The sequence below is a fragment of the Bos indicus x Bos taurus genome, chromosome 21 (assembly GCF_003369695.1).
Source record: "Bos indicus x Bos taurus breed Angus x Brahman F1 hybrid chromosome 21, Bos_hybrid_MaternalHap_v2.0, whole genome shotgun sequence".
NCBI classification, from domain to species: Eukaryota; Metazoa; Chordata; class Mammalia; order Artiodactyla; family Bovidae; genus Bos; species Bos indicus x Bos taurus.
The window spans coordinates 29093519-29119045 of NC_040096.1; the positions used below are offsets into that span (position 1 = coordinate 29093519).

The window sequence follows — 25527 nt, forward strand, 5'->3', positions numbered from 1 at the left end:
CCCAATAACTTATCCACTTTATACCCAGAAATTTGTATCTCTTAGTCCCCTTCACCCATTTACCCCCCATCAGACACCCTTCCCTCTGGGAACCACCAGTCTCTTTTCTGAGCAGTAGTGGCCCCGTTGTCCATGGTTTCGCTTTCTGTGGTTTCATTTACCCACAGTCAGCTATGGCCTGAAATACTAAGTGGAAAATTCCAGAAATAAACAATTCCTAAGTTTTAAATTACATCCATCTCAGTAGTGTGATGAAATCTTGAGCCAACCCGTTCTGCCTTGCCTGGGACATGAATCATTTCTTTGTGTAGTATGTCCCTGTGTTAGGCACTTAGTGGTCATCTCAGTTATCAAATGGACTGTCGCAGTAACACAGTGCTTGTGTTACTTAATAGTGGCCCAAGCCCGAGAATAGTAATGCTGGCAATTTGGATACGCCAAAGAGAGTCCATAAATTGGTTCCAGTAAGTGAAAAGGTGAAAGTTCTTTGCTTAGTAAGGGAAGAAAAAAACTCATATGCTGAAGTTATTGAAATCTATGGTAAGAACAAATCTATCCATGAAACTGTCACGAGGGAAAAATTTGTACTTTTGCTGTTGCATCTCATAGTGCAAAGGTTATGACCACAGTGTATGATGAGTGCTTATTTAAGGTGGAAAAGGCATTCAGTTTGTATAATAAGATATTTTGAGAGAGAGAACGAGCAAGAGAGACAGACCACCTTAACAAAAGTTTTATACTGTGCATTGTTATAATTGTTCTCTTTTATTCTTATTGTTGTTAATCTTGTTAAAATTGTTAATATTGTCATAGGTAAGAATACGTATATAAAAGAAAAAGTGTAGGATACAGGTTTCATATTATCCATGGTATCAGGTTCACTTCAAGTCTTGAAATGTATTCCCCACAGATCCAGGGAGATTGTAGTATCTGTGAGGTTTTTTTTTTTAGATTCAGCATACAGGGTTTGTCTTTTCTCTACCTGGCTCATTTCACTTAGCACAGTACCTTCAAGGTCCATCCATATTGTTGCAAATGGCAAGATTTCTTTCTTTTTAATGGGTAATCATATGTGTCATATATATATATATACCTCACATCTTATTTATCCATTTATTCATCAATGGACTCCTAAGTTATTTCCATGTCTTGGTTATTGTAAGTTACACCACAATGAACATCATGGTTAATGTATCTTTTTGAATTAGGGTTTTCATTTTTGGATGTTATCCAGAAGTGGGATAGCTGGACCATATGATGTATGTGTGCTAAGTCACTTCAGTTGTGTCCGACTCTTTGCAACCTCATGGACTGTAGCCTGCCAGGCTCCTTTGTGGAATTCTCCAGGCGAGAATTCTGGAGTGGGTTGCATGCTCTCCTCAGGGGATCATATGGTAGTTCTTTTTTCTTTTTTTTTAATTTTATTTTATTTTTAAACTTTACATAATTGTATTAGTTTTGCCAAATATCAAAATGAATCCATCACAGGTATACATGTGTTTGAGAAACTGCCATGCTGTTTCTCATAGTGACTGCACCAATTTACAGTCCCACAACAGTGCCCGAGGAATCCCTTTGCTCCACATCCTCACTAGCACTCGTCATTTCTTGTCCTTTGCATAATAGCCATTCTGACAGGTGTGAGGTGATAGCTCACTGTGACCTTAGTTTGCATTTCCCTGCTGTTTAGTGATGTTAAACATCTTTTCATATGCCTGTTGGCCATCTGTATGTTTTTTTGGAAAAATGTCAGTTTACATCCTCCCCCCATTTTTCAAACAGATAGATGATTTTAAATGTTTTCTCCAATTCAGGAAGTTGCCCTTTTATTTTGTTGATGATTTTATTCACTGCACAGAGTTGGATGTGGTTCCATTTGTTTATTTTTACTTTTGTTGCTATTGCCTTTGGAGTCAGATTAAAAAAAAATACTACCGGGGGTGATGGCAAGGAGCTTGCCAGCTACGTTTCTTCTAGGAGTTTTGTAGTCTTAGGTCTTTACATTCATGTTTTTAATCCACTTTGAGTTATTTTTTGTGTATGGTGTGAGATATTTGCCCAGTTTTGTTCTTCAGCATGTGGCTGTCCAGTTTTCCCAGTTCCATTTATTGAAGAGATTGTCCTGTCTCTGTTGTATATTCTTGCCTCCTTTGTTGTGAATTAATTGACCATATATGTTTGGGCTTGCTATTTCTGGGCAAGCTATTTCTGGGCTTGCTGTTCCACTCTGTTGATATATTAATTTTTTTTTTTTTTTTTTTAGCAATTCCATACTATTTTGATTGCTAGAGCTTTGTAATATAGTTTCAAGTCAGGGCACATGATACCTCCAGCTTTATTCTTTCTTGTCATGATGGCTTTGGTTTTTACAGTTTCATACAAATTTTAGGATTATTTGTCCTAGTTCTGTGAAAAAAATGCCATTGGAATTTTGATAGGGATTGCAGTAAAACTGTAGATTGCTATAGATTGCTTTGGGTAGTATGGATATTTTTATAATATTAATTATTCTAGTCCATGAACATGAAATATCTTTCTTTTATTTCATTTTCAGTTTCTTTCATTATGTCTTATACGTTTTCAGTGTACAGGTCTTTCACCTCCTTAGTTAAATTTATTCCTAGATATTTTATTCTTTTTGATGCAGTTATAAATGGTATTCTTAGTTTCTCTTCTGATAGTTGCTTGTTAGTGTATATAATACAACAGATATTTGTATATTAATTTTGTGTTCTGAAACTTTACTGAATTTATTAGTTCTACCAGTTTTTTATGAACTCTTTATGGTTTTCTATATATAAAATTACATCATCCAGAACTAGTGATAGTTTTACTTCTTCCTTTCAAATTTATATGCCTTTTATTTCTATTTCCTGCCCAGCTGCTGTGACTGGGACTTCTAGTACTATGTTGAATAAAAGTTGCAAGAGTGGACATCCTTGTCCTCTTCCTGATCTTAAGCAAAAGCTTTCAGCTTGTTACTGTTGAGTGTGGGTGGCTGTGGGCCTGTCGTATGTGGCCTTTTTTATGTTGAGTCATGGACCCTCTGTATCCACTTTGTTGAGAGTTTTTATTGTAAATGAATGTGGAATTTTGTCAAATGCTTTTTCTGGTATGTCAAGATCATCATATGATTTTTATCCTTCATGTTTTGTATCATGTTGACTGATTTGCAGATGTTGAGCCATCCTTGTGTATCTGGAATAAATCCCATTCAGTCAAGATGCATGATCCTTTTAATGTATTATTGAATTTGGTTTCCTAATATTTTACTGAGGAGTTTTATATCCAGGTTTGTCAGGAATATTGAACAGTATAATTTTCTTTTTTTGATGTCCTTGTCTAGATTTTGTATTAGAGTAGTGCTGGCCTCATAACGTGAGATTAGGAACATTCCTTCCTCTTCAGTTTTTTTGGAAGAGTTTTGAGAAGAGTGCGTATCAAATCTTCAACTGTTTGTTAGAATTAAACAGTGAAGCCATCTGGTCCTGGGCTTTTGTTTCTTGGGGGTTTTTTGATTACAGATTCAATCTTCCTAATAGTGATTGGTCTATTAGGGTTTTCTAGTTCTTCATGATTCAGTCTTAGAAAATTTTATGTTTCTAGAAGTTATCCATTTCCTCTCAATTGGCCAATTTGTTTATGTATAATTATTCATGGTAGTCTCTTCTGTTATTTTGTTTCTTTGTTTGATATCAGTTGTAATGCCTCCTTTTTCATTTATGATTTCATTTAAGGCTTTTCTTTTTTTTCTTAGTGAGTCCAGGTAAACTTCAGTCAATTTTGTTTATGTTTTTAAAGAACCAGTTTTATAGATCTTTTCTGTTATTTTTCTATTTCATTTATTTCCACCCTGATCTTTGTTATTTCCCTTTTTACTAACTTTGAGCTTCATTTCTTGCTTTTGTAGTTTCTTCAAATATAAAGTTAGATTGTTATTTAAACGTTTTCTTGTTTCTTGAGGTAGCCTGTATTGCTATAAGTTTCTCTCTTAGAACTGCCTATGCTGCATCCCATAGATTTTGTTGTGCTGTATTTCCATTTATATTTGTTTCAAGTGATTTAAAAATTTCCCCTTTGATTTCTTCATTGATCCATTGGTTGTTCAGTACCATGTTTAATGTCTATATATTTGTGATTTTTTCAGTTTTCTTCTTGTGATTGATTTCTAGTTTCATACCATTACTTGATATGACTTCAGTTTTAACTTTATTTAGATTTGTTTTGTGGCCTAACATATATCCTGGAGAATGCTCCAAGTGCACTTGATAAGCATGTATATTCTGCTGTTTTTAGATGGACTGTCCTATATTTGTCTATTAGGTCCCTCATTTAAACATCATTTAAGTCTGATATTACCTTATTAATTTTCTATCTGGATGATCTAACCATTGATGTAAGTGGGGTATTAAAGTCCCCTACTAGAATTGTATTGCTGTCAATTTCTCACTTGAGGTCTGTTAATATTTGCTTTATATAAGTAGGTGCTCTATGTTGGATACATTCATACTTACAAATGTTACATCTTATTGTCAGTTTGCCCCCTTTGTCATTGCTTGATGCTCATCTTTATCTTTTATTAAAGACTTTATTTTAAAGTCTGTTTTCTCTGGTATCAATAGAGCTGCTAAGTTGCTTCAGTCGTGTCTGACTCTGTGCGACCCCGTAGACGGCAGCCTACCAGGCTCCCCCATCCCTGGGATTCTCCAGGCAAGAACACTGGAGTGGGTTGCCATTTCCTTCTCCAATGCATGAAAGTGAAATCAATTGAGCTACCCCAGGTTTATTTTTATTTCCCTTTGTGTGAAGCACCCTTTTCTGTCTCTTCACTTTCAGTCAGTGTTTGTCTTTAGATCTGAGGTGAGATCTTACAGGGAGCATATAGTTGATTCTTGGTTGTTGTTGTGTATCCATCCAACTACTATGTCTTTTGATTGCAAAATTTAGTATATTTAAAGTATTTACTGATAGGTATGTACTTACTGCCATTTTGTTCATTGTTTCCTGTTTTGGAGTTCTTCTTCTTCTTATCTTGCTCTCTTCCCTGTTGTGATGACTTTCTGTGTTGTTATGCTTAGATTACTTTCTCATTACCTTTGTATATCTACTATAGGTTTTTTCTTTGTGATTACCAGGGGACTCATAACAGCCTATCTATATAATAGTCTGTTTTATGTTGATAGCAAGTTAAGTTCGAGTGCATCCTAAAACTGCATTTTCACTCCCCACTCCCCACACTGCCACAATGTATGCTTTTGCTGTCACTTTTTATATCCTTTTATTTTGTGTATCCCTTATCATAGCTATAGCTATTTTTTACTACTTTTGTATTTTCATCTTTATACTAGCTTTATAAGTGATTAATCTACTTCCTTTACGTTACCAGTGAGAATTTGACTTTCAGATGTTTTCTTATTATCAAATAGTTCCATTTCTTTTCAGCTTAAAGAAATCCCTTTAACATTTCTTGGCCTTCCCTGGTGGCTCAGATGGTAAAGAAATTGCCTGCAATGCAGGAGACCTGGGTTTGATCCTGGGTCGGGATGATGCCCTGGAGGAGGAAATGGGAACCCACTCCAGTATTCTTGCCTGGAGAATTCCATGGACAGAACAGCCTGGCGGGCTACAGTCCATGGGATCAGTTGGACATGATATAACATTTCTTATCAGGCCAATTTAGTGGTGATTAACTCCTTTAGCTTTTGCTTGTCTGGAGAATTCTTTTATCTCTCCTTCACTTTTGAATGATAAACTTACCCAGTAGAGTATTCTTGGTTGGAAACTTTTTTTTCTAGCACTTTAAATATATTATGTCACTCGCTTCTGGCCTGCAAAGTTTCTGTTGATAGTCTCATGGGGGTCTCCTTGTATACAACACATTGTTTTTCTCTTGGTGTTTTTAAGATTCTATCTTTAACTTTTGACATTTTTAATTATAATGTGTCTTGGGGTGGGTCTCTTTGGGTGCATCTTGTTTAGAGTTCTCTGGGATTCCTGAAGGGATGTCTGCTTCCTCCTCAGGGTAAAGAAGTTTTCAAACATTATTTCTTCAGATAAATTTTCTTCCCCCTTTTTTGTCTTTTCTCCTTCTACGTATCCTTTAATTTGAATGTTATTCTGCTTGATGTTGCCCCATAGGTCCCTTAAGCTATCTTTCCTTTGTAAAAATATTCTTTTTTCTTTTGTTTCTCTGTTTGGATTCCACTGCCCTGTCTCCATACTCACAGATCCTTTCTCTGCTTCATCTAGTCTGCTATTGAATCCCTCAAGGGTATTTTTCAGTTAAGTTATTGTGTTCTTTGGCTTTGTGACTTGTTTGGTACTTTCTTATATATTCACTGTCTTTGTTGAAAGTCTCACTGTGTTTATCCATTCTTCTCCAAGTTTGGGGAGCACTTTTATGACCATAATTTTGAACTTTTAATTAGGTAAATTACTTTGTTTCATTACAGCTTTTTCTGGACTTTTGATCTTGTCCTTTCATTTGGAATTAATTCTTCTGTTGCCTCATTTTTCTTGACTCTCTGTGTTTGTGTCTATGTGTTAGGAGAAACAGCTATGTCTCCCAGTCTTGACAGGGTGGCCCTGTGTAGGTGATGAATTTTATAATTTAAACTTGTCCTCATTCTTAGTTGTCTTTTGAGCTATCTGTTTGATTGTTCTGGATGTGTTAGCCCCAGAAACACAATCCTCTCTGGCCAGCAGAGCCTACTCTCAAGCCCCCATGTGGGGGCTGCATGCACCCACTGGCTTTGGGGGACTGTAGGATGAGGGGTGCTTGTCTGCTGCCTCTGGTACAGCCATGGCAGCAGTACAGGAGGACTGACACTTACCTGCCTTCTCTTTTGGGCCATAGCAGCAGCACAGGGGGGCAGGAGGACGGGTGCTAACAGGTGAAAGTCAGAGGGCAGAAATGGCACCTGCCAGCGTCCATCCCTGAGAGACTCCCAACAGGCTTTAGCTCCTTTGGCAGATTGTTTAAGATTTGCAGTTGAATCTTTTCACATGTGATCAAGGTTCTTTACATGCACCTGGGTCCTAGAGTGAATGAGTTTGCATGGGAGCCTTTAAGAGCTGACCCTCCATTCCCTCCAGCCCTGGGAGTCTCCTGGGGCATGAACCCCATTGGTTTTCAAAGCCAGACATTTGGGAAGCTTGTCTCTCTAGTGCGGATCCCCGAGGTGGGGCCTGACAAGGGGCAGCAAACCTCTGGCTTCTCAGAGGGAAGTTATGTGTTTGTGAGCTCCCTCCAGGCTGTGGGTCTCCAGGCCTGGAGTTGGGATGGGGAGAGGGTGTTGGCGAGACCGTGTCTCCACGTCTCCTACCTGCCTTGAGGTGGCCTTTTTAGCCATTGTTGAGTAGCTGCAGCTAGCTCTTGGGTCTCTCTCCAGAGGGCAATTTTTCATATTAATATGTAGTTTAGATTATTAAGTCGGAGAAGGCAATGGCACCGCACTCCAGTACTCTTGCCTGGAAAATCCCATGGATGGAGGAGCCTGGTAGGCTGCAGTCCATGGGGTCGCTAAGAGTCGGACATGACTGAGCGACTTCCCTTTCACTTTTCACTTTCATGAGTTGGAGAAGGAAATGGCAACCCACTCCAGTGTTCTTGCCTGGAGAATCCCAGGGACGGGGGAGCCTGGTGGGCTGCCGTCTATGGGGTCGCGCAGAGTCGGACACAACTGAAGCGACTTAGCAGCAGTAGCAGCAGCAACATATAACCCAGGGACAGGGGAGCCTGGTGGGCTGCCATCTATGGGGTCGCGCAGAGTCGGACACGACTGAAGCGACTTAGCAGCAGCAGCAGCAGCAGATTATTAAGTATCAACGAGAGGAGGTGAGCTCAGGGTCTTCCTGTGCCAGTGTCTGGAAGCATTCTGTTGTCTCCTCCTGGCAGGGTCCTTGCCTGAGTCAGCAACCCCCCTGTCGTCCCCCCATTCTTGATGCCTACCTGGTCCCCATGCCTCGCCCTACCAGTGTCCATGCCTGAGTCAGCATCCCATGTGCTCCCCCTTCCCTGGCTTCCCGGTGTCTAACTGGTCCTGTACCTCCTTCTAAACAACTCTGGCTCACTTGCCTTGCCCCTCTGGAGAGCCAGTGGAGACAGCACAGCACACAACTCCTGGTGATCCAAGGCGACTGCTCTTCCTTGGCTCTCGCCTCGTCCTCCCAGGATTGGCTGGTTTCAGGTTTCACCCGGGACCTGGACTGAGGCAGCTCCACCTTCCCAAGCTCCTTGATGAGGCCTCATCTCCCTCCCACAGCTGAGACTGATTTTTTTTATTGAGTTCTTTTATTTTCAACTCATGAATTTCTACTTTTGTTTGTTTATTAATTCCTCCAGCTTTTAAATTTTTATTATTTTTTCCTACCTCCTTGAATAGAATGTTTTGTTCTTTACTTTCAGGCTTTGATGTGCTTTAATAAGTAATAAACATTTTACTTGTTTTCCTCTCATTATCTATCTCTGGCTTAATTACACAGTGCTTTTATTATTCATTTCTGAACAATCTTTAATTTCAGCTTTGATTTTTTTCCCCTGTAGCTCAAAAATTATTTATAAGGGATTTAAATGTTTTTTTCCAACTTCATATAGAATTTTTTGGATGCTCCTTTTGTTGCTAATTTTTAACTTTATTGGAATCAGGGACTGTTCTCTGTATAATTTCTGCCTTTCTGAATTTGTAAAGTTCTCTGTGTGGTCTAGGACATGCTCGGTTTCTTATGAGCATTCCAGCGGGTATGTGACGAGTACTTGAGGATTACTTTTCCTCCGGGCTTATGTGAACAAGTTTCTACAAATTAGACCAGAGGTGCACCCGTGCCCCCAGGCTCCCTTGGTTTGCAGATGTGTTTTGTGTGGCCCACACCAGTGTTGGTTTTTCTTAACTAGAGGCAACATTTATGGATCAAGAGATTTTATGTAGAAAATAGGAATTTGCCACTTCTTTTGAAAAAAATCAGAAGCTCTGGCTCCTCTGGCCCTCGTTCCTTTATGGCAACGCTCAGCTGGGGCTACACAGTGGCCACCCTCTCAGGGTGGCCCCACTCAACACCTGGTCTTGTAGGGCTGTCCATGTCAGCCATCTATCCTGCCTGCCTGGTGCCTGGAGAGGCCACATTTGTCACCTGGCTGCATTGAGCTCCTTCAGGTGTGTGGGCATCTTATATTTTTTCTGCCTAATCTCTTTCTGAGAAGGGATGTTAGTCTCCATATCAGTTGTGGATTTGTCGATTTCTCTCTATTTTGGTGTATACATTTCATAGTTACGTTACAAGATGCATAAAAGTTATCATCTCTCTTTGTTGTAATGGCTCTTTCTTTAATCAGTATAATACATTACATAGTTACATTACAAGATGCATAAAAATTATCATCTTTTTTGTAATGGCTCTTTCGTTAATCACTATAAAAATCCTCTCTTTGTCTTATTCTCTTTTTGCCTTTAATTGTTCTTTAGGTGATATTAATATTGCCACACCTGGTAAATTATTTTATCATCACTTTCCTCATGTATTTTTCATTTCTTTATTTTTAACCTTTTGTAAGTAGCATGTGGGCTGCCCTGGTGGCTCAGTGATTAAAAAAAAAAATCACTTGCTAATGCAGGAGATGCAGGTTCGATCCCTGGGTTGGGAAGATCCCCTAGAGGAGGAAATGTCAACCTGCTTCAATATTCTTGCCTGAGAAATCCCATGGACAGAGGACCCTGGCAGGATACAGTCCACAAGATCTCAGAGTTGGACATGACTGAGCAACTAAACAACAAAGCAGCATGTATCTACTTTTTTTTTAAATTTTTGATACCATTTAAGAACCTAGAGCCAGACATCCTGTAATGTGAAGTCAAGTGGGTCTTAGGAAGCGTCACTATGAACAAAGCTAGTGGAGGTGATAGAATTCCAGTTGAGCTATTTCAATTCCTGAAAGATGATTCTGTGAAAATGCTGCACTCAATATGCCAGCAAATTTGGAAAACTCAGCAGTGGCCGCAGGACTGGAAAAGGTCAGTTTTCATTCTAATCCCAAAGAAAGGCAATGCCAAAAAATACTCAAACTACTGCACAATTGCACTCATCTCACACGCAAGTAGCTCAGCGGTTAAAGCATCTGCCTGGAATGCGGGAGACCTGAGTTCGATGTCAGGAAGATCCCCTGGAGAAGAAAATGGCAACCCACTCCAGTACTCTTGCCTGGAGAATCCCATGGACAGAGAAGCCTGGTAGGCTACAGTCCATGGGGTCGCAAAGAGTTGGACACGACTGAGCGATTTCACTTTCACTTTCACTTCACACGCAAGTAAAGTAATGCTCAAAATTCTCCAAGCCAGGCTTCAGCAATATGTGAACCGTCAACTTCCTGATGTTCAAGCTGGTTTTAGAAAAGGCAGAGGAACCAGAGATCAAATTGCCAACATCCGCTGGATCATGGAAAAAGCAAGAGAGTTCCAGAAAAACATCTATTTCTGCTTTATTGACTATGCCAAAGCCTTTGACTGTGTGGATCATAATAAACTGGAAAATTCTGAAAGAGATGGGAATGCCAGACCACCTGATCTGCTTCTTGAGAAATTTGTATGCAGGTCAGGAAGCAACAGTTAGAACTGGACATGGAACAACAGACTGGTTCCAAATAGGAAAAGGAGTATGTCAAGGCTGTATATTGTCACCCTGCTTATTTAACTTATATGCAGAGTACATCATGAGAAACGCTGGACTGGAAGAAGCACAAGCTGGAATCAAGATTGCCGGGAGAAATATCATTCACCTCAGATATGCAGATGACACCACCCTTATGGCAGAAAGTGAAGAGGAACTAAAAAGCCTCTTGATGAAAGTGAAAGAGGAGAGTGAAAAAGCTGGCTTAAAGCTCAACATTCAGAAAACGAAGATCATGGCATCTGGTCCCATCACTTCATGGGAAATAGATGGGGAAACAATGTCAAACATTATTTTTGGGGGCTCCAAAATCACTGTAGATGGTGATTGCAGCCATGAAGTTATAAGACGCTTACTCCATGGAAGGAAAGTTATGTCCAACCTAGATAGCATATTCAAAAGCAGAGACATCACTTTGCCAACAAAGGTCCATCTAGTCAAGGCTGTTGTTTTTCCAGTAGTCATGTATGGATGTGAGAGTTGGACTGTGAAGAAAGCTGAGCGCCAAAGAATTGATGCTTTTGAACTGTGGTGTTGGAGAAGACTCTTGAGAGTCCCTTGGACTGCAAGGAGATCCAACCAGTCCATTCTAAAGGAGATCAGCCCTGGGATTTCTTTGGAAGGAATGATGCTAAAGCTGAAACTCCAGTACTTTGGCCACCTCATGCGAAGAGTTGACTCATTGTAAAAGACCCTGATGCTGGGAGGGATTGGGGGCAGGAGGAGAAGGGGACGGCAGAGGATGAGATGGCTGGATGACATCACTGACTCGATGGTTTGAGTAAACTCATGAGTTTGAGTCAAACATGAGTTTGAGTAAACTCCGGGAGTTGGTGATGGACATGGAGGCCTGGTGTGCTGCGATTCATGGGGTTGCAAAGAGTCGGACACAACTGAGCGACTGAACTGAACTGAAGAGTCTCTTTTAAAGGGAATTTGATGTAGTCACCTTCCGATACCAGATATATTTGTTATTGTATTTTGATTTTTCTTTTATTATTTACTAATGTATTAAATTATTTACTTATATTTTTTTACTATTTTTCATTGTTTCTTTTACTTACTCCCTTTTGCTAGATTGATGTAGATTGTTGCTTCTTCTTTATTTTTTTTCATTGTAATGGCTTGAAATTTTTGCATTCCAGTTCTGTTTTTCTAACACCTTGAAACACACCTATCTGAATTTATCTTTCTGCAGTGTTGCACTTTGATCTGCACCTGCCCACTTCTCCCGAGCTAAGCAAGAACCCTCTGCCTTCTTCCTCTCTCCTGTGTTGCCCCCTACATTGGCGTTGCTTCCCACATTGGCATCATCCAGGATTTTCAGTCCATGTTGTTACTACATTTCTACATTACGTGGCAACAGTTATGAGGGCTTCACTGCAAAGATGGGCCAGTTTCTTTGGTTACCTTTTTTTCTTTGATCCTATGTCTGTCTTTTATGGTAATGTCATTCATTCTTTCAAAAGATATTTTTGAGTGCTTTGCTGTATATATGGGTAGCTATCTAGGTAGTAAACTTTCTGAGTTTTTGAAGTCTCTATTTTCTTCCAGCAGATTTGGCTGAGTTTAGATTTTAAGTTCAAAATAATTTTCACTGGGAATTTTAAAACCCATGTCCCCTGGTTTTTTTGGTATGAGGGGTCCGGTGCCAATGTTAATTTTTGTTCCTTTTCAGATACTTCCTTCTTCTTCCAGAATCTTTCAGAATTGTTTTTTCTTTTCCTCATTTTGGGATTCAACCTGTGTGTCGATATGAGTTTGTTTTCCTTTTCCTGTCTGGCCCTCCTGAGTTATTAATCATCTTATACTCCAGAAATCATGTGAGCTTAACTGCTAAGGGGGAGCCGGTTTCTTTGGTCATCACTGTTTAGATTTGAGATTGAAATTTAAAGACTTCTGTGCTTGGCTTCAGGGGATCCTTCTGTTATTTATTTGACTCTCTTGCTTGACTTTTCCTCATTCCATCCTCCCAGAACTCTTATTAATAAGACAGTGACTAAAACTCGGCCTCTTAACTTTCAAACTTTTAATCCCTTTGACCTTTTGTCTTGGGTCTTGGGAGAATCCCTAAGCTCAGTTGTTTAATTCTCTGATACTCTATCTTTGCAGTATTGACATTTTGAAAATAATTTACCTTCTGGGATGTTTTCAATCAAGTGTCCAAATGAAATAATTATAGATTCACATGCAGTTGTAAGAAACAGTACATAAAGATCCAGTGTATCCTTTACCCAGTTCTCCATCATGGTGATCTTTGTGAAACTACAGCAACAGCATCACAATCAGGATACTAGCACTGATACAGTCAAGACAGAGAACAGGGTCACAGAGAGATCCTTCATGTAGCCCCTTTATTGACACAACCACTGCTGCCTAGCTCCTTCCTTAACCTCTGGCAACCATTGTTGTCTCATTTTAAAAATGATGTATAAATGGAGCCATGATTTGGGACTAGGAATATTTTGGGAATGTCTTCCTCTTGCAAAAGTGAATTAACTCTAGGGACCAATCTGTGTGTGTGTGTGTGTTTGTGTGTGTGTGCACATGCTTAGGTGCTCAGTCGTGTTGTACCCCGTATTAAGAAGTCACTCTACTTCCTATCCCAGAGTCAGTACCCGATCACATTGGCCAACAGAGATTGTCGAGTACTCTGTGGTGGGATTGAATCATGGTAATGATAAATATAAATATCCCAGTTACAATGTATACATGAAGATGTTCCATTAATATGTGTTATAGATTCTAAGAGGGCTAAATGTAAACTTTGCCCTCATTGTCCAAAAGAATTGATTTAAATAAAATTCTTTTTCTTTCATTTTTAAACATGTGAAGAAATGAAGTTCAAGAGTCTTCCTTCCCAGCTTTCTTACTTTTAACTAGAGGTTATAATCAATGTCTGGGTAGAGTATGGGACCACATTGATTTTTAAGTCATAGAAATATTAGCTTCTCCATTTTCAAACATTTTCTCTCCAACTTGTTAATAACTTATTTAATATTAATGTTAAAAAATTTATTTTTATCTGGTCAGAATAATTTTTATCTTCTAGTTTCTGACATTAGTTTTATGATTATGATTATCTAATTGGTTTGTAATAAAGGTTGATAAAACTTGAAAAAAAGGAACCATATACTATGTAACTGTTGGGATTAATGTCTTGCACTCATTATGGTTCTTCCAAAATTCTTCCAGGTTGTTGTGTACATCTGCAGTTTGATCCTCTTCATTGAGAAACAGTGTTCCATGGTATGGATGTAATGCAGTTTGTGTCACTGCTCTCCCACTGAAGGATATCTGTGTTGTTTCTAGTTTGAGGGGTATTACTAGTAAAGCTCCTGGAAACATTCTTGTATGAATGTGGGGGCATTCTTCCATTCTTGTGGGAGCAGTGTCTTCATTTCTTTGGGATAGACGTCCAGGAGTGCAGCTTGCTGGGTTCTATGGAAAGTTACATGTTCTTTTTTTTTTTTTTTTTAAGAAACTGGCAGTGTTTTTCTGAGACGCTGTGCCATTTGACATTCCCACTGACACTGTGCGAGTGATCCTGTTTCTCTGCTGCTTGCCAGTATTTGGTATTGTCACTGATTCTACATTAGCCATTCTGATGGGTATGTAGTGATATCTCATTAATTTGCATTTCTCTAAGGCTAGTGATGTGGGACATCCTTTCATGTCCTTATTTGCCATCTGTGTGTCCTCTCTGGTGGTATATCTCCTCATGTCTTTTTTCTCATTTTCTAATTTTTAACTATTAAGTGTTGAGAGATCTTTGTATGTTCTAGCTATTTGTGCTATGATGATGATGTTGTTCGTGAACGTTTTCTCCCATTTTGTGACTTGTCATTTCATCCTTCTCAACTATATCTTTTCCGGTGTAAAATTTTAAAATTTTGGTGAAATCCAGTTGATCAACTTTAGCTTTTATAGGTCATTTTCTTGGTATCAGTCTTATAGCTCTGCTTTATCTTACATTCTAAAGATAGTGTCTGTTTTTCTTTCTGAAAGCTTTATAGTTTCATAAAAGTTGTCCGTTCCACTTTGAGAGGCCCACTCTGAGCTGGTTCTGTACAATGTGTCAGACCTGTGCCTAGGTCTCTTGCTTTTGGTTCTGTCTGCCTGTGGACATTTAGTTGCTGTGGCGCTGTGTGTCGCAGTGCCTTGCTTCCATTGAGTTGCTTTTGCACTTTTGTCAAGAGTCATTTGAGTTGTTTGTATGAGTTTATATTTGAGCTTTCAGTCTGTTCCATTGATCTATGTGCCCGTGTCACTCTGCCAGTGCAGCAGAGTCTTGACTGTCGTAGCTACAGAAAGTTATGAAATAAGGTAGACTGATTGTTCCCACTTTATTTTTCCTAATTCTTTCACCGTTCTGTACAAGTTTTACCAGTATTTTGTCAGTATCTAGCAAAAAATCTTGCTGGGGTTTTGGTAGGAATTGTGTTAAACCTGTATGTTAATTGGGAGAATTGACCTCTTTACTATGTTTATGAACACAATATGTCTCTTCATTTATTTATATCTTTGATTTCTTTCGTCAGCACCATGAAGCTTTCGCCATGCAAGTTCTATACATGTTTGGTTAGGTTTATATCTATTTCATTTTATTTAAATGATGATAAAAGTCATTGTTTTTCTTTGACATTCGTGTGTTCATTGTTAACATACAGAAATACAAATGTTTGTTGCATGTTAATCTTGTATCCTGCAACCTTTCTAAACTTTATTATTAGTTCTAGGTATAGATTATTTTTATACTTGATACTTTTATCTGCAAATTGGGGCAATTTTATTTCTTCTTTTTAATCCATGTGCCTTTTATTTCCTTCTCTTGGTTTATCACCATGGTTACAACTTCCGGCCAAGAGCAGACATCCTTGCCTTGTTCCTGACCTTAGGAACAAGGTCTGGACCTTTACATTAAGAATAATTTTTTTGTAAATTTTTTTTAGGAAGTTCATTATGCTCCCTTCTATTCACAGTTTTTGAATTTTTTAAAGAATGCATGGGTGTAAAATTTTGTCACCACCTTTTCCTCATCGAGTGACATGTTTTATGTGATTTTTCTTTAGCTTGTTAGTATGGTGGGTTATCGGAGAAGGCAATGGCACCTCACTCCAGTACTCTTGCCTGGAAAATCCCATGGACGGAGGAGCCTGTTAGGCTGCAATCCATGGGGTCGCTAAGAGTCGGACATGACTGAGCGACTTCACTTTCACTTTTCACTTTCATGCATTGGAGAAGGCAATGGCAACCCACTCCAGTGCTCTTGCCTGGAGAATCCCAGGGACGGGGGAGCCTGGTGGGCTGCCGTCTATGGGGTCGCACAGAGTCGGACACGACTGAAGTGACTTAACATAGCATGGTGGGTTATATTGGTTTCTGAATATTGATCCAGTATTGTCTGTAGAGTAAGCCCCACTTGGCCATGATGTTTTCTTTTCCTTTTTGATACATTACTGAAACCCATTTGCTAATATTTTGTAAAGGGTTTTTATGTTCATGAGGAGTCTTGGTTTGTAATTTTTCTCTCTCTCTCTCTTTACACTGTGTTTGATCTTAGTATCAGGGCAGTCCTAGCTTCAGTAAGTGAATTGAGAATTGTTCCCTCCCTTTTATGTTCTGAAAGTGATTGTGTAGAATTGGTGTTAATTCTTTAACTACTAATAGATTCTTCTGACCTAAAAAATCTCTTTTGGGGGGAGATTTTTTTTTTTTAATTACAAACTAAATTTCTTGAAAAGTTACAGAGCTGTTCAAATTGTCTGTTTCATACTGAGTGCAGTGCACATATGCTCTATTGTGTCCGAGTTTTTGTGGACTGTAGCCCTCCAGGCTCCTCTGTCCATGCGATTTCCCGGGCAAGAATTGTGGTAATTTGTATGTTGTGAGGAGGTGGCCCGTTTCATCTCACTTGTCACATTTATTTGTGTAGAGTTGTTTGTAGTATTCTCTTATTGCACTTTTGGTGCAGTAGAGTCTGTGGTTATATTTTGTTTAATTCCTAATGTTGGTAATTTGTGTCTTCCCACCCCCCCTTTTTTTTAAGTCATTCATACTTGAAGTTTACCAAGTTTTAGTAATCTTTTTAGAAAACCGGCTCTTTGTTATGCTTATTTTCTCTAGCGTTTTTCTGTTTTCAACCTCATCATTTTCTGCTCCCGTCTTTATGCTTCCTCTCTTCCTCTTGCTTTGGGCTTCGCGAAGTCTTTTTCTAGGATCTTGAAGTGGATGCTTCCGTTATTGATTTGAGATGTTTTCCTCTTCTCTGATGTAAACAGTGGTGCCATAAATCCCTCTCATAGCAGAAAGTTTAGCCATGTCTCACAGATTTTGATATGTTGTATTTGCCTTTTCATTCAGTTCAATGTTTGGTTTTACCGTTGATACTTCCTTTTGGGCTCATAGATTATTTAAGAGCGTGTTGTTTTGTTTCCAGCTGTTTGGAGATGCTCTGTTCTCTTTCTGCCATTGGTTACTAGTTAGAGTCCAAGTTAGAGACCCTCGTGGTTGTGGAACACACTTGGATAGGAGTTCAGTTCTCCTAGATTCATTGAGGTCAGGGGTGAATCTATCTTGATAGTCTTATGCACACACTTGACAAGGATGTGTATTCTCTTGTTGGGTAGAATGTTCTAGAAGTGAGACCCTATTGATTGTTAGTAGTGATGAGTTCTTCCACATCCTTGCCAACTTTCTGTCTGGCTGTTCTGTTGACTATTGAGAGAAGATGCTGGAGTCTGGCAAGGTGGTACTGGCCCCCCGAATTGCCCACTTTGTTCTCCCCGTCCAGCCTTGGTGCCCTCGTCCTTGGTGTCAGACTCTGAATGAAGCCTGCTGCTGCCCACTGGCAGCCCAGAGGGGAGGTGGCTATCCCACCCACCTAACCCTAACCCCAACCCTAACCCTCTGACATGGCAGGACCTAACCCTAACCACCCCACCCCCTCGCCCACCCTGCTCCACCCCATCCCCTCACCACCACCACTGCCACTACACCCCCCGCCGCAGCCTCCCACCCCACCTCCTCCTCCTGTCCCTTGTTTTCCAGGGCTGTTACTGTTTTATTCGTTTCTTTTCTTGCTTCTGTTATTTCTAGGGCCCTGAGTAGAGGTGGACCAGGGGCTCAATTTCCCTTCGTCATCCGGCCAATCGGTATTTTTATTGTGATGGCGCTCAGTGCTGTCACTGGTTGCCATTAGTTACCAGATGCTGCACCAACACACATAGTCATCTGTGCATCTGGTCCTCAGAATGACGCTTGGAGCTGGGTGTTAGTACAGTTGCTTCACACCAGGCGAGACTGACAGTCAGAGAGGAGGCTTGCCTGCTACGTCTGGGTCCACACCACTGCTGCTGGCAGAGCCGACATGTGAGCTCAGGCCCCTGGTGTTAAGCCAAGGTCGGCCCTTTGCAGCTGTGGCTCCTGGTGCTGCAGTGGTGACCGGTGAGGACTGTTGCCACCATGCCCGTGAGGCGGCGCAGAGCAGATAGAAAGGGTCCGTGGTCCACAGTGGGCATGTGAATCCTTCTCCTTGGCTGCATTCACATTTCTTCCAAAGGTAACTGGGCCTTGCTTCTCTCTTCCAGCCTCATATGTTCTAAGCCGCGCTCTCCATCCTTCCTGGGATAACTGGGTCAACCTGGGAAGTCACAGAGAGAGGATGGCGAGCCCTCCACACCCCTTTCTCCTCGCTGTCTTTATTCTCTCACTGTCTTAACCTTTTTTTTTTTTTTTAATTTTAGCCCTGTGCTCAGTGTTCCCCATCGCTCTGTCCCTGTCTGCTTCTGGTTGGCAGTGGTGGTGGGTGGGCTCAGACTTGCACCCACCAGCCTTCAGCTCATCGTAATCAGTGTCTCACCTGCCAGGTGAGTTCCGGACAGAGCCCTCCTGGCTGGTTCCTTGAGAGCCCCTCCCAGACATGGAGGGTGAGCCAGGCCACTGCATTGGGTCCTCCGGCCTCAGGGCCCCTCCCAATGTCCTGTAGGATGCCCACCCCACCCTGGCCTAAGGAGAACTTGCTGGGTGAGGTCACCTGTAGGGTGCGTGATGAAGCCCTTGCCTTTTTTACTTTCAGTTCAGTTCAGTCACTCAGTTGTGTCCGACTCTTTGCGACCCCATGAATCCCAGCACGCCAGGCCTCCCTGTCCATCACCAACTCCAGGAGTTCACTCAGACTCACGTCCATCGTAACTTTAGGGGGCATCTGGCTTTTGGTGAGTTGCTCCCCTGAGCTGATGCTTAGCAGGACTCAGACACTTCCCTGAGGCAGGATGGGGTCACCTGAAGCACAGCCTGCCCCTGGAGCTCAGCTCCAGCTCCAGCTCAGCAAAGCCCACCAGCCCGAGGGACAGATCCCCAGGCTGCTGGGGGGCAGGCGGTGCCCTGGAACTGAAAGGTGTCCTGCTCAGGCCTCGTGAAGGACAAAGGGCAGGAGCCTTTTCAGCCTGTTGACTGTTTCTGGGAAGTTCAAGTGCAGCAGCAGCAGCCACATTCCTGCTGGTGTTTTTGTTCCCTGTTTTGATGGGGGAACTGAATCATGCTTTTCCTTTCATAAACAGGAGAATGCTAAGTACATAACAGCTAAATTAATCCTTGCCCATAAATTAGTTCATTATGTTAATTCAGACTCACAGAACTCAGTCCCATTAGCATTTCCATTAAGCTGTTTAGGCTTACGAGTATTTTAAGAGTACAATTTAAGCTGCAGATTAATCTTCAAAGGCTCCAAGTGTGTTTTTAACTGCAGGAAAATTTAAAATCCATTGGGAGGTTTGGGGGGATTTAATGACTGTGGGTAGCACAGCCCCCACATTCTCATCAAAGGCCCCCACCTGCTGGGTATGGTACTCCGAGGCTGAGAGGAGCCTTAGGAAGGAGGAGATGGGCAGGTATGGACACCATCCTCCCCAGATGACAGGTGAGCCGATTCTAGGCTGCATGTGCGATTCTGAGGTTGTCTGCACAGACACTGAGTGGAAGCAGTTCCACTCCTGAGGGCTTGTGAGAAAGATAGGCAGGGAGAGAACACAGAGCCTGTCCGAGCTGCGTGACAAGCCCAATGGCCTTCTTGCTGGGTGGTGTGACTGTCTTCTTGTCACTGCCGTCTGGTCTTCATCAGAGGCCCGCTCAGGGCATCCTGTCATAGGACATACATCCTTCAGGGCTCCTCACATCCCTGCCTATGGGGCTAAGTCCCTGTCCTGCCTGCTGTCCCCTGTCCCATCCTGCCAGCCCTCATTGAACTACTTTGCTCTCTGGACCCTGCTCCCTGGTGCAGAAACCATGAAACTCAGTCAGGATTTCAAATCTCCAGCGCACTGCTGAGGTTCTTCCACTTTTTACTGTTCTCTGACAAATCAGCAGAACCTCATTATGAAAGAGTGACCTGTTTTGAAATAGAGTTTTCATTATTATTCAGATATGACAGGCCCACAGGTCAGGAGACAGTGGTCCCTGAGCAGAGTCTGTCACTCACAGTTCCCAAGAGGATGGGTCATGCTGCCATGGGGGACACATGGCAGGCTCCAGGGTCTCTCTGGAGGCAGAAGGGGCAAGGGAAGCAGTGATCTGCAGCCCTTATTGTGGTTTCTGCATAAAAGACAAGTGAGGAGGGGTGAGCAGGCTTAAGATGGACTAGTTTGAATCATTTCAGGGCTTGGGGCTTAGGGGCTGCCCCTGGTGGTCTGATTCCTGGCCCTGGGGTGACTGGGGCAGGTGGAGAGTAACCTGAAGGTAAGACCCCCACTCCCAATGAAAGACATGCTTGTGGGGTGGACTCTGGATTGTCTGGTTTGCCGAAGGAAGACATCCTAGGGGCCTCCTGTACCATCTCCAAGAACTGGCCAGCCTGGGAGTGTGGGGGTTCAGTCCCTGCAGGGTCAGCAAGGCCTGAAGCATCAGAATACAGAAAATAAGAGACAGGGTTCATGCAAGACCTACTGGGAGAGGCCTCCTCTCAGGGGCCCAAGACGGTGCAGGACCCCAAGAGTTTACTGGACACCACTGGCTCCTGCCTCATTTCCACCATGAGGGATATCGGACTGAACAGGAGCCCAGGGAGACCTGGTGTGGTGGTCAGCTGTGGTGTCTGGACACTTCCTGTAACCCTGTGGCAAGTTAACATGTGCCTCCCAGTCCCGCAGACACGCCCCAGGTCTTAGAAGGAGGCTGTTCAGTGCAGGCATGTTTACAGATCTGAGAATCTTATTTGTCTTGGGCCATAATGAGAGCAGAAGCCTTTCAGGTTTGCAGCATTTCTAAACAACTGTTGCAACCTCCCTCAGTCCAGAATGGCTGTTGGTAGGACAGAATATACTGTAGTTTTAGTGGAAAAAGAGAGAAAGATGAAATCAATTCTCTGTGGAAATTGCTAAAATAAACTCAGGATTAATGAACAAAATTTGTTGGGGAGGCCCATTTGTCACACTCAGGAAGCCACAATCTAATTTTACTTGCCGCTGTTCATTGCTCTTGCATTGCCATTCATTTGCTGAAGGCAAACACATTACTTCTCAATAGACAGGAGTGGGCCCACGTCAGGCTCCCCTTCCCTCCTCCAGACGGCCTGATGGCTGACTTCCTGTTGGGGAGAGGGAGGAGGGCAGGGGGTGTTCTTCCAATTGTCTTTTCCTTGGCTCACCAACAGAAACATTTTCTCTCGGCTCTAGAGGCTGAAGGTCCAAGGTGAAGGTGTCGGCAGGCCTGGTTTCTTCCAAGGCCTGTCTCTAGACCAGCAGATAGCTGCTCATCTCTGTCTCCCCGTGGTCATCCCTTGGTCTGTGTTGTCTGTATTGGAATTTCGTCTTAGAAGGACGCCAGGCCTGTCGGATGGGGGGTACACCCATGTGACCTCACTTCAGCTTAATTACTCCTTTAAGACCCTGTCTGCAAGTCCAGCACCGCCTGCCTCCCACTGGCCTGTGAAAGTGGATGGATGCAGGGCACTTGTAGGGGCGATGCAGTGGCCCTGGGTGGGTTTGCCCATCACACACAAGCCTGTGATTTGCATGTGCTGTGTGCTCAGTTGCTTCATTTGAGTCCGACTCTGTGTAGCCCACCAGGCTCCTCTGTCCATGGGATTCTCCAGGCAAGAGTACTGGAGTGGGTTGTCATTCCCTTTTGTAAATTAGGAGCAGGGGAAGGGAGGAAGGATGGGTCACTATGAGAAAATTGTGGTGGTTTTTTTAACTTCCTCAGGAAACTTATAAAATCAGTGCTTTCGTCGGGTTCTTCAGGACAGTGAGGCTGCTGTGGGTGCAGGTCAGTCTGTGGAAAGGTGACTGCGGCAAGCCCAGCTATGCAATCTTCCCGGATGTGACTCTGCCAGGGGCTGAGCTGCCCAGCAGGCCCTGCAAAGCCCCCTCCCCATCCTCCTCGTCACACTTCTCCCACCTCATTCGCTAAATGGGACCTCAGAGTGGACGGGTCAGCCCCGTGTGTCCCGTTTCCGGGAGCCCTGGACCCAGCCTGCTGCCCAGGTGTGGGCACACCAACAACCAGGACAAACCAAATCCAGATGGTTTGTCCACATTATTTTTGTACCTGACAGTTTATGAGTCTTTTTTTTTTTCATTAAAGAAATGATGACTGTTTTCTTCAGTTGGGCATTTCCAGAGAGCCATTAGCATTTAATGCTAATACCGGAACAGCAGGTCTCCACTGGAAATATTTACCTTTTCCTTGTTGGCAGCTTGTCAGTGTTGGGAAAACAGATGCTTAATTAAAATCTCAGTATGTCATGCTTTCTTCCTCACACATCAGTCACTCTTCTTCCAGGTTGGAGGAGGCATGTGAGAGGTGTCGGGAAGCATTCCGGTCTTCTGTTTTTATGTACTTGGGGGATGTCTCCTGGCATCTTGTTCCTGTTCAGACATTGGCATTCCACCACCCATCCCTGGCCTGGAGAGGCCTGAGGGTGGCAGGCTACTGTCACCACCTAGATGACAGAACTGGTTTGGTTTTGGCTGTGTGTATGGTCAGCGGGGTCTCTTGCCAGGAGAATCCATTGCCAAAGATAAGGACATGAAGAAAGCAGCTGCTTTTTTTCAGAAAGAAGAGGGCATCAGGGCCCCAATGTTATATTATCCTCCCGACTGCCCCAGCAGGTTTTGTGGAAAATATGGGCTCAGAGAGTGTGAGACCCTGGCCCAAGGCCAGATGCAGCTGGGATGTGATTCCACCCCTGGACTGTCGAGCCCCTGCTCTCTTCCCCCTGAAGCACTCTGCGCTTCATCTTGCCCCGGGGCTGCATCTTTGCCCCACGAAGCAGCCAGCATCCTGTACTGGTTGTGGCCCCTCCTCAGTGTTCATGGCTCCAAGAGCCCCAAGGTCCCATCTGTGACACAGCCATGGAGACACGGGCCCTGGACACACAGACCGGAGACCGGGAGGCATGGTTTTAGGGGCCATGCTGACTGCTGTCAACCCCCAGAAATCAGAAAGGAGAAAGTACAGCACGGAGGGTCCATCCTCCACAGATGCTGACAAGCCCAAAGAAGATTCGGCTCTTACTCTATTCAAACTGAGAACCTCTATTTATCAAAAGACATCGTAAACAAAGTGAGCAGACAAGGCACTAACTGGGAGAAGGTATTTATAACATAAGTAACTGACAAAGGATGAATTCCCAGCGCACGCTGTGTTATTTAAGCCTGCTTCCACTCATATTAAAGCGCCCACTGTTAAGGCAGTGGATAAACTAACGCACATTTCTGGGTCAAGGCCTGGGTCAAGGCCTCAGGTGTTCAAGTTCATATTTTCCCAAGATGGAGGTTCATGTGTGTCTGTTATTTATTTAGTAGGCTTTGTAACTAACATGTGTACCAGGCTTTATTTAATAGGCTTGTAACGTGTGTACCAGGCAATCCTTCATGTGTCAAATAGTAAATGTTTTAAAAATAAAGGTAAAAAAGTAGTTATTGTTAACAGCCCCTGGAGGTAGGTCTACTGCCCCGGTTTTTACTGATAGGGTCAGAACTAGCTGCTGACACAGTGGCCACTTACCATGTGCCAGGCACGTTATATGAACCATCTTTTTAGATGTTTTGGCGCCTCAGCAGATTTGACAGCTTTCATCACTGCACATTGCAGACGTCAGAAGCTTAGGGAGATGAGGTAGCCCTGTGGTCACTAACTGGTTACAACAGGTGGTTGGGCAGGGTCTCCCTGGTGGCCTGCACCATGTTCCCCCTACCTTCCATGGGTGAGGGGCCTCCTCCCCAGGCCTCCTCTCCGGAGCTGGTGACAAGGTGTCCACCCCGCCCCCACCCCCCGTCCTGTGCCGTCACATCCAGGCTTGAACAATGGTGGCAGCTCTGCATCTTGCTACCAGACACCTGAGGGTCCAAACCGCTCAGGCAGCCATGACAGAATCTCACAGACCAGGCGGCCCAGACCACAGGCCCTTGTGGCTCACAGCTCTGGAGGGCTGAAACCCAAGTTCAAGGTGCCAGCCCACTGCTTTCTCGTGAGGGCCCCATAGCGTGGCAGCTGGCAGATGACCGCCATCCGTGTTCTCACGTGGCAGAGAAGATGAGAGGCACGCTCTCACCATCAGTTCTCCTGAGTCTGCTAGTCCTGTCCTGGCCCCTCATGACCGCATCTGAACCTCCTGAAAGTCCTGCCTCCAGATATGCTGGCATGGGGTTAGGGGGTCAACCCTGAGCCTGGGAACACAAGCCTGTGGTCCATGGAGGGTGAAGGAGTGGGGAGCAGGTGGAGCCAGCAGGTAAAGCAGTTTGCGTTGGTGTCTGCTCACTCTTGAGGCCATCCAGCCACAAGGAGCCGGACGTCTGGTGACCTCAGCCTTCCCTCAGGCCTTAGCCAGGGCCCACGTGGCTGTGGGCGCCATCATTGAACCTGTGATGGTGCTCAGGTCTGAGTCCCTCTTGTTCTGCTGTGAATTTCTCTGACATTGTGTTCAAGCAGGGTTTCCAGGCTGTCAGGGCGGGAGTTGCTAGTGGCTGGGGTCCCAGCTGAGTGTGGGGCCCGATGTTGTACATGGGAACCCTGCCCACGAGGGGCCAGCATCCACACAGCTCTCACATCTGCCTGTGCTTTCAGGCATCCGAATGCTGGATGGAGATGTGACCGATGTGGTGGAGGCCAAGTCTCTGGGCACCAGACCCAATTACATCGACATCTACAGCGCCAGCTGGGGGCCGGACGATGATGGCAAGACGGTGGACGGGCCTGGCCGGCTGGCCAGACAGGCCTTCGAGCACGGCATCAGAAAGGTGTGGTGACCCAGAGCCGCGGTGGGAGGGCAGGGTGAGGGGCAAAGTGAGGGCTCTCAACAATTAAAAACCAGAAAGAATAAAGAAGCCAAAAACATAATATTAAAAGCAATTCTACAAACCCAAGACGATCTTCTCTGTGCATTGAAGGGCTCTACTTCTCACCCTTTAAGAGACGAGTAAGGGATCAGCTTCATGCTGGTTTGCAGTCTGTCATATTAAGTAACCAACATAGAAGTAAGGAGAAATCTTGTCATGTAGGTAGAAGTGAATAAATTTGAGGGACGTCACCGGAGGTCCAGTGGTTAAGACTTCACACTTGCAGTGTGAGGGCAGGGGTTCTGTCCCTGATCAGGGAAGCAAGACCCTACATACCGCTCCCCCCAGTTAAATAAATATATAAATAAATTTGAGGATCACACACACACAGTCGGAGTGACTCAGGGAGAGCCCCGACACAGGATGAGGTGGGACCAGGGCTAGAGTGAGGGAGAAGTCAAGTGGGGGCTCAGGGTAGCAGCTACCCACGAAACCAGAGCAGAGGGACGTCATTTCATTACAGAGTTGCTGCTCCCAAGGTGCCCGCAGCTTACCTGCCAGCCCCAGGACTCTGCCTCGCAGCCTGACAGCC

At 43.5% G+C, this 25527-nt stretch overlaps 1 protein-coding gene across 4 annotated transcripts in view; it reads left to right on the forward strand.

The window, feature by feature from the left end:
* The window catches only part of PCSK6 (proprotein convertase subtilisin/kexin type 6), a 169915-nt gene that overhangs the window by 79913 nt on the left and 64475 nt on the right, over positions 1-25527 (forward strand). For all 4 annotated transcript variants that reach the window (XM_027520640.1, XM_027520641.1, XM_027520642.1 and 1 more), the window contains exon 7: positions 24724-24896. In XM_027520640.1, the coding sequence (XP_027376441.1) occupies positions 24724-24896 (173 nt within the window). The remainder of the gene's footprint in view (positions 1-24723; positions 24897-25527) is intronic.